Here is a 9,090-nt window from a genome sequence, read left to right on the forward strand (position 1 = left end):
CATCCGAAGTAGTTGGTTTCCCAACCCACAGTGCCTCCATCTTTTCTGGATTAAGTTTCAGCTTGTTCATCCTCATCCATCCCAAAGCAGCCTCCAGACACTGGTTCAAGAGTTCCACAGCCTCCCTGGGATGTGCAGATGGAAACGAGAGGTAGAGCTGAGTATCATCCTCATACTGATGACATTTCAGCCCAAACCTCTTGATGACTTCCCCCAGTGGTTTTATGTAGGTGTTAAAGAGCATGGGGGACAAAGACAGAACCTTTCAGCACCCCACAGGCTAATGACCGTGGGATGGAACCCAAGTCCCCCAACACCACCCTCTGAGACTGCTCCTGCAGAAAGGGCTGGAACCACTTTAAAACTGTGCCTCCCAAGCCCAATCCAGATAAACGATCCAGAAGGATACCATGGATACTACTCTTCCGGCCTCTGCCTGACCCCCCAACCTTCATTGTAGGGATAATAGCATTAGACCATATTGCAGCATTGTTGTATGTTATACGCTCAGCCTGACTACCTGACTCGTTAGGAAGACTAGTGAAATCCTATACATGTCTACTCAGAAGTAAGCCCCAACAAGGTCAATAGGATTTACTCCAGGTAAGTGTGCATACCATTGCAGGGACCATACAATACATATATTCAACAAATATATGGATATGATCATCCAAGTGAAGATGACTAACCACATTTTAAATTTGATATTTAACCACATTTATGTCAAATGAAACAATAATTTCATGTACCTATATTCATTTGCATGCTTTAAGTGTTGTCTGATCTGGTCTTCTTCCAGAAGTATTGGTCTGATTTCTTCTCCAGAGATTTATTGTGGAGATTGTTTTTATAACTTTTTTTTTTATTTTACTTATGTTCATTGCTATTGATCCATTATTACTGGCGGTGAGGGCTGGTTACTGCCATTGAAACACAGATTCCCATAAGATCCTGATTCTTGATTTCCCCTATTTTAGGGTGTATTGCCCCGGCCGTAGGCTTTGAACCCTTAATTTAGAGGTGCCAAGATAGTGATCCAGACCCAGGTTTACTGATAAGGAGATACTTTATTGAGTAACTTACAGCACACAGGTGTACCCAATGGTTGGTTCAGACAGCTTCTCTGAACCCAGAGCCATGGTGTACAATGGGTCTTATACCATACATGTTAACAGTGAGGCAGTATGACACTAGCAAGCACCACCTAGCGTTCATTCCCAGCATAGACTAGAAGTGTTTAGTTCTCAGCACAGCCACCTGCAGCTTTAAGACAAACAAATGTTGCTTCCCAGGCACATCTTGATATTGGCCTTTGACTCATCTGCACATGCTCAGAGGCCTACTAGCAAGGGAATTGCACCAATAATGAACTTAAGAAAGCATCATGGATCTCTAGGCCCCTCTAACACTACAGGTGACTTGGTTACGCTCCTGGGGCCAATACACAGGGGAACAGGGAAAACAAAGGGTTGGATCCAGACTAGTCATACATAGAGTAGACCCACTGAAATCAATGGGACTTAGGTTAGTCTTTACCAAGTCCCAATGATTTGAATGGGTCTGCTCTACATATGACTGGAGCCAACCCCAAATGCTTCTCTCGCCTTTTGATGTACCACCTAATTTCTAAAAGGATATTTTATTATGTATTAATTAATTTGAAAGTAGTACTTGGCCTCCTACAGGACAGAAGAGCTCTCTCAAGGCAGCTTACAAAATGTATAAAACACCAATAATACACAACTAAACTAGAATCAACACCTTAATAACTAATAAAAACCAAACAATAATGCTAAAGCCAAATACAAACATTAAAATCAAGCACACATGGACCCAGTTCATATGCAATGGCAATTCATAAGTTATTTAACCCATGAGTTGGGGCTGATGGCCTTGATGAGCAATCCTGGCCTCTTCCTGGGTACACCTGCAAAGGCATACAGATAAGTCTTGTTACCTTGTTACTCAAAATTGCTTCTCAGCGGAGAATCAGGAGGCCCCTTTTGGGAAAGGCCTATGCGTGCCTTAATTTCAGCTTCATTACGGTTTGGGCTAGCTTTTCATATAGAATGATTAAAAAAACCCTTGAAAGCCCAAATTCTCCTTACAGCTAATAATTATTTATTTAAAACAAACACACACAATTGTACATTGCTTTCTTGAGAAATAACATTAGCCCCTGCCCCCTCCCTGGAATAAGTTTTAGCTGAATCACATACAGCGATCAACCTCTTCTGGTTTACAGTGCAATCCTACACGTATCTACTCAGAAATAAGTCCTACTAAGTTCAGTGAGCCTTATTCATAGGTAAATGTGTACAGGATTGCAGCCTTCATGATCAATTCTGTAAATTCCTTACAATTCCTAGGAAAAGTGAGAAACAACAACAACAACAAACAAGCCAGCAGATGGCTGCATTTCAACAAGTAAGTAGCAGCTTAGGGATGGGAACTAACATTTTGTGTCAAGGAACAATTAAAACTGAGTATAGGTGCAATCCTATGCATATTTAGACAGAGAAACATCCTACAACTCCCAGCATTCCCCATCCAGCAGTGTTGGCTGGGGAACGCTGGGAGTTGTAGGATGTTTTTCTGCCTATACATGCATGGGACTGTGCCCTAAATAGCTAAACGAATAGCTAAACAAACACACTGGCTGCAATCCTATACCCACTTACCTGGGAGTAAGCCCTACTGAACTCAATGGGACTTACTTCTCAGCAGACATCTACAGAATCACGCTGGCTGGCAGGCATCTGAGGTATTTGCACCTCCTTATAACTTCCAGGCCAGTTGTTTGTCCACAAAATATGTCACATTGGTCTTTGTTGATGAGCAGAACAGCACCAAGATTTGCACTCTCTGAGACAGCCTTCCTCAACTTGGAACTCTCCAGGTGTGTTGGACTGGGAATGATAGGAGATGCAGTCCAACTCATCTGGAGGGCACCAGGTTGGGGAAGGCTGCTCTGAGGATTGTGCCGTTTAAGCATAGCACTTTGCAAGATACTGGGTAATCCACTGGTCGATGAGAAACTTTTCCGAAATCACCATAGATTTTTTATACTGATAATGACTCAGCCTGTCTTCTCCTCCAGCGCGAATCATGAGTTGAATCCCAGCATAAAGGAGATTAGGGTAAGCAGTGTTTTGAAAGGTCTGCTCTTGCTTTTGTGTCCCTAAGGCAAATGTCCATCCGGCCCATAAGTACGCAGGTTTTTCTTCATCTACTTGCTTTCCAGCTGCATCATCATCCCCTTCTGGGATATCTTTGAGATAGTTGATAAACTGTGTGGCATTAGCTAGCTCATCTCGGCGTGTTCTTTGAGCGATGAGGTCACTCAAGGTTCCCCAAGGGAAATCATTGAAAGTATCCATCGCCCGTTTTATCGTGAGGATCCCAGTTAGCATCTTCGACGCAGTTTCCTCACACATCAGTCTGAACTGTGGCGAGAATGACCCCGCTACCTTCCCTAGGGCTTGGAACAGGTTTTTAAAGTCAGCGCTTGTTTGTTGTCCTGTCCATGCCTCGGCAAGGAGGCCCCAGCCCCTGAGAACGGCTTCGTGGGTAAAGTGAGCCCAGTCAGCCCCTGTTCCTCTAGATGTAGCCGCGATCACTTTCCGAAGCTGGGTGTGAGTGAGGGTTCCCCCGCTGGTTATAATGGTAATACTTAATGCCATCATCTCGGCCAATCGCCTTTGTGCTCGATGGGCGACATCTTGCTGTATCCAGACCAGAATGCTCAACTCAAGTAAGGCAGGATCCACGCTGGGATCGATGGGTGCCGCAAAGGGCTTTCCACTGTTGATCGCAGTGTTAAGGACACCGCCAAATGCCCATGGGTGTAACTCTCCGGCAGCTGGAGGCGGCTGGGCCCCTGGGGGCGCGGGCGAGGGGGCGTTATTCTCAACCTCCTCAGCAGAGCCTATTTGCTGCATCCATCCTGCCCAGCGCTCCGCATTGAAGGTGAACTCACCTTGGCCATCAGGGGCGAGGACATTTGCGAGCCCCGGGGCTTGGAACAAGCTTGAGGCTCTCACAGTCACGCTTCGGTTCCACTGGGTTGTATCGAAGGGGTCGCTGTGGATCGAACGCAAGTGCTCGACGCGCTGCTTTTCCGGCAGAATGTACTCATCGCTGATGGGAAACCACCCCGAAAAGACACTGAGCGCTCCAATGGCTTCCCGAAGATCTCGATTCTCTATAATCCCCTCTCGAATCAAACTCAAAGTCACTTGGGAGCCTATTAATCCACGTATTCGAGGATCGCCCCCTGGACCCAAGAGGCGACCAAATTGGCTACGATTAATTGGGCATAGGGCTTTCATCAGATCGCTTAAGTCGAACATAGGGACAAGCGGGCCTGCCATATCTTATCTCGAGATGGTAAAAACAAAAAAAAATGAAGGTAGCCCTTGAAACGGCCGCTCTGACTTTCTGTTCGGAACAAGCGCTCGACGCTTGTGCAGAGAGTTCGCCGCTGTAAAGCGCAGGAGGTTGCGCGACCCGCGCGTTGTCGCGCGCCCCACCTCGCCGGTCCACGGTGAGGCTTCTTTCCGCGGCTCTGAAGGGCCTTCCAGCTGTACTGATTGGGCGACCCGGAGTCTGGGGGTTCGGATGAGTCAGAAGAGGGGTGGTGGCCTGTGGGGAGGACGATGGGAAATCTAATGGCAACAACGGAGGCTGAGAGGGAGTGGGGGGGGGGGAGGAAGGCGATATCTGGGCAGCTGGGGGCGCAGGGACGCAATCAAGGGGAACTGGAATGGGGGGGAGTGGAAGTCAGACGCAGAATGGAGTTGGCTCGTGGAGACGATGAGGGCGTTACACTCGCTGCCTTCCCCAACCTGGTGCCCTCCAAATGTTTTGGACGACAACCCCCAGCATTCCTGACCACTGGCTGTGCTGGCAGGGGCTGATGGGAGCTGAAGTCCAAAACGTCTGGAAGGCAGCGGGTTGGGGGCGGTTGCATTACAGGGACGTGATGGATTCAGCGCGGAGTGATGAGATGTGAAAGCGAGTAGATTCGGAACTGGTTGGAACACAGAACTAAAACGGTGCTCAACAATGTTGCTGTTGTTCAGTCGTTCAGTCGTGTCCGACTCTTCGTGACCCCATGGACCGTAGCACGCCAGGCCTTCCTGTCCTGCGCTCTCTCCCGGAGCGTGCTCAAGTTCATATTCATTGCATTGGTGATGCTATCCAGCCATCTCATCCTCTGCCGTCCCCTTCTCCTTTTGCCTTCAATCTTTCCCAGCATCAGGGTCTTTTCCAGAGAGTTTTCTCTTCGCATTAGGTGGCCAAAATATTTGAGCTTCAGCTTCAGTATCTGTCCTTCCAATGAGCAGAAAGGGTTGATTTCCTTTAGGATGGACTGATTTGACCTCCTTGCAGTCCAGGGGACTCGTAAGAGTCTTCTCCAGCACCACAGTTCGAATGCATCAATTCTTCGGCGTTCAGCCTTCCTTATAGTCCAGCTTTCACAGCCATACATTACTACTGGGAAAACCATAGCTTTGATTATATGGACTTTTGTTGGCAAGGTGATGTCTCGGCTTCTTACTATGCTGTCTAGGTGTGCCATAGCTCAACAATGGCTTGTCATCCAACAGGAGGGAGGAGGTTTGGGGTAGGGTGGCGGAGGGCTCTGTCCTGGCCCTCTTCAGCAGTTTTAGCACTGACTGGGATGAAGGGGTGGAAGACATCCGTATCAAATTTGTAGATGATGCAAAACTGGGAGAGTCAGCTGACAACCAAGAAGGCAGCAATAACAATCAAAATTACTTGGATAGAATGGAATACTGGGTTGAATCTCACAAAATGAAATTCAACCAGCACAAAAGCCCGACTCAGGTGTTCATGTAAATGTGATGGGTTAATATACACACACATGTTCAGTGTACACATATTTCCTTGTTTGATTTTAATTTTTTGATTTTTTTAAAAAAACAAAAAACAACAACAAACACACAATACACATACACTAAAATATCTCTTAAGATTGTAAGATATCTACCTTTGGCTCCCCTTACACAACAAATGCTTATTATTATTCTCTAGTTCTTATCTTAGTTGTATATCATACATTGAGTTCACAGACATTACCTCATTTCTCTCCTAATTTTAACAACAACAACAACAACAACAACAAAAAGAGAACGATCTCAAAGTTCAAAATCTGCATACATAGATATCATTTTTCTCTATACTTGTACAAATTCTATAAAAGGTTTCCAATCTAACATACATTTTTGTTGATCCTTCTTTAATTGTGATAGTACGTTTTGCCATCTCTGCCAGCTCCATCATTTTCATGATCCACTAGCTCACAGTTGGTATTGTTTATTCAATAATCTTGCAGCCGTTGTCATGTAGAGAAAGAGGGTTCCCCCCTTCTCTTTTACATGTTTATCTATTAGTCCCAATAAAAAGGTTTCTGGCTTTAATTCTATAGTAGTTTTTAATATTCTTTGAGCTAAAGACTGTATTCGCTTCCAAAATGTTTTAGTGTTTTTACAAGTCCACCATAATTGATAAAACATTCCCTCTTGATCTTCACATTGCCAACATTTTCCAGAAACACCTTTATACGTTTTAGACAATTTAAACGGTGACATATACCATCTATACATCATCTTATAAAAATTCTCTTTAAGACTTGTACATAAAGTAAATTTTAAATCTTTTCCCCACATACCTTCCCATTCTTCCATTGATATATTATGACCAACATTTTGTGCCCATTTTATCATACAATCTTTTACTTGTTCATCCTCTGTCTCATACCTTAACAGTAATTTATACAGTTTAGCAATAATATGTTCATCATTTGTACACAGTGCTGTTTCAAACTCAACCACTGTTCAAATCCACCATTTTTCTCATCTATTTTAAACCTTTCTTTAACTTGCAAATATGAAAACCACTGACATACATGACCTTCTTCCAATAAGCTTTCCCTTGATTTTAACTTATATTCCCCTTGTGACAGTTCCAGTAAATCATTATATCTTATCCATTTATGCATGCTATCAAATTCTCTTCTATGCATTGCTTCTTGTAAAGATATCCAACGTGGTATTTTTTGACAGAACCTTAATTTATATTTATTCCAAATTCTTAATACAGCCCTTCTTATATAGTGATTATTAAAATTTACAGTCACTTTTGTTTTATCGTACCACAAATAACCATGCCACCCGTATTTCAATTCATGTCCTTCTAGTTCTAAAAGTCTTCTATTTTTCAATGTCACCCATTCCTTCATCCACATCAAGCAGCAGGCAGAAAAATAGGTTTTAAAATCTGGTAATCTCAAGCCACCTCTTTCCTTTGCATCTTGTAAAATTTCTATTTTAACTCTTGGTTTTTTTGCTTGCCATATAAACTTCGTTATATCTCTCTGCCACTGCTTAAAAGGTAAATCAGATGTAATAATGGGTACCATTTGAAACAAAAATAACATTCTAGGTACTACATTCATTTTGATCATTGCAATTCTTCCCAAAAGTGATAGTTGTAATTTTTCCCATTTTAATAGGTCTTCTTTAATTTCATTCCACACTTTAACATAGTTATTTTGAAAAAGCATACAATTCATATTTGTCAAAAGGACTCTCAAATATTTTACTTTCTTTTCAGGTTGGAAGCCAGTCTTATTCATCAACTTTTTTTTTTCTTGAACATTCATATTCTTTGTTAATTTTCTGTTTATTAACTTTGAACTCTACCACTGTTCCAAATTCTTTTAATTTTTTCATTAAAATTTCAATTCCCTTTAAAGGTTCTTCCAACATAAACGCCAAGTCATCTGCAAAAGCCCTCAGCTTATATTTCTCCTTTTTAATCTTTATTCATGTAATTCGATCATCTTGTCTTATATCTCTGTTCAATCATTCTAAAACCAATATAAACAATAGTGGTGACAATGGGCTACCTTGTCTTGTTCCTCTTTGTATCTCACAAGGTTTAGTCAAATCCCCATTTATAATTATTTGAGCCTTTTGATCCGTATATACTGATTTCACTTTTTTATAAAGTTTTCTCCAAAGTCCAGTTCTTCTAAAGTCTTAATTAAAAATGTCCAACTGCGATTATCAAATGCTTTTTCTGCATCTAAAAAGATCAGAGCTGCTTGTTTTTCTGGATGATTTTCCAAATATTCCACCACATTCAAGACCGTTCTTACATTATCTCTCATCTGTCTCCTTGGTAAGAAACCACTTTGGTCCTCATATACAAACTCCTGCAATATTTTCTTGAGCCTTTCTGCCAAAATTGTTGCAAATATCTTATAATCATTGTTTAATATTGAGATTGGTCTGTAGTTTTTTGTCGAGGTTAAATCCTGCCCTTCTTTAGGTATTAATGTTATATATGCTGTTTTCCATGTTTCCGGTATCTCTCCCTTTTCTAAAATACTGTTAATCATATTTTTCAACAGTTGTAAAATTTCTTCTTCACACTTCTTATAATATAATCCTGATATTCCATCTGGTCCCGGAGTTTTTCCCAATTTATTTATTTTTATTGCTTCCACCAAATCATTTACTGTTATTGGGCTATTCATAATTTGTTTTTGTTCCTTAGTAATTTTTGGTAAATTTTGTTTATAAATATATTTATCCATTAATTCTGGGGAGATATCCTGTCCTTTATACAAATTTATACAAATTTGAATAATATTGATAAAAGGCTTTTTGAATTGCCACATTATCAGTCAATTCTAATCCACTTTCACTTATTTTCACAATTGTTTTCTTTTCTTTTTCCTTTCTAAGGTTATAGGCCTTACTGGTTTATTAGCAAATTCAAAATTTCTTTGTTTTACAAAGTTTAATTTTTTTGCATATCCTGGACTGTTAACATCGACAATTGTTGTTGGAGTAATTTAATCTGTCGGAGGACACTTGCCTTTCCCAGTGTTTTCTGTAGGAATTCTGCTTTCTCCTTTATCTGTTTTAGAATATTTTATATTTTCTCTCCTCTTTTCTTTTTCAGTTGTGTGTTTTGTTGTATAAAATAACCTCTCATATAGGGCTTACTTGCATCCCATACTGTTCGGATATTTGTTCCCTTGTCCAGATTCAA

The 9,090-nt window shown here is 41.6% G+C and overlaps 1 protein-coding gene across 2 annotated transcripts; it reads right to left on the reverse strand.

Moving 5' to 3' along the window:
* Positions 1-1,050: 1,050 nt before the first annotated feature.
* Positions 1,051-4,569, reverse strand: LOC146350285 (uncharacterized). Of its 2 annotated transcripts, none has more exons than XM_084841802.1 (2): positions 2,606-4,569; positions 1,051-2,527 (listed from the first exon to the last, which is right to left on the reverse strand). In XM_084841802.1, exon 1 carries the CDS (start codon positions 4,371-4,373, stop codon positions 2,988-2,990), a length of 1,386 nt encoding a protein of 461 aa, XP_084697928.1. In that variant the 5' UTR covers positions 4,374-4,569; the 3' UTR covers positions 1,051-2,527; positions 2,606-2,987. The 2 variants fall into 2 exon arrangements, with proteins under 2 accessions (XP_084697928.1, XP_084697930.1); XM_084841804.1 differs by having other exon boundaries at positions 1,051-2,533; positions 2,606-4,487.
* Positions 4,570-9,090: the final 4,521 nt, after the last annotated feature.

Source organism: Heloderma suspectum, chromosome 3 (genome assembly GCF_057233095.1).
Source record: "Heloderma suspectum isolate Gila_16-S chromosome 3, 16-S_ref, whole genome shotgun sequence".
NCBI lineage: Eukaryota > Metazoa > Chordata > Lepidosauria > Squamata > Helodermatidae > Heloderma > Heloderma suspectum.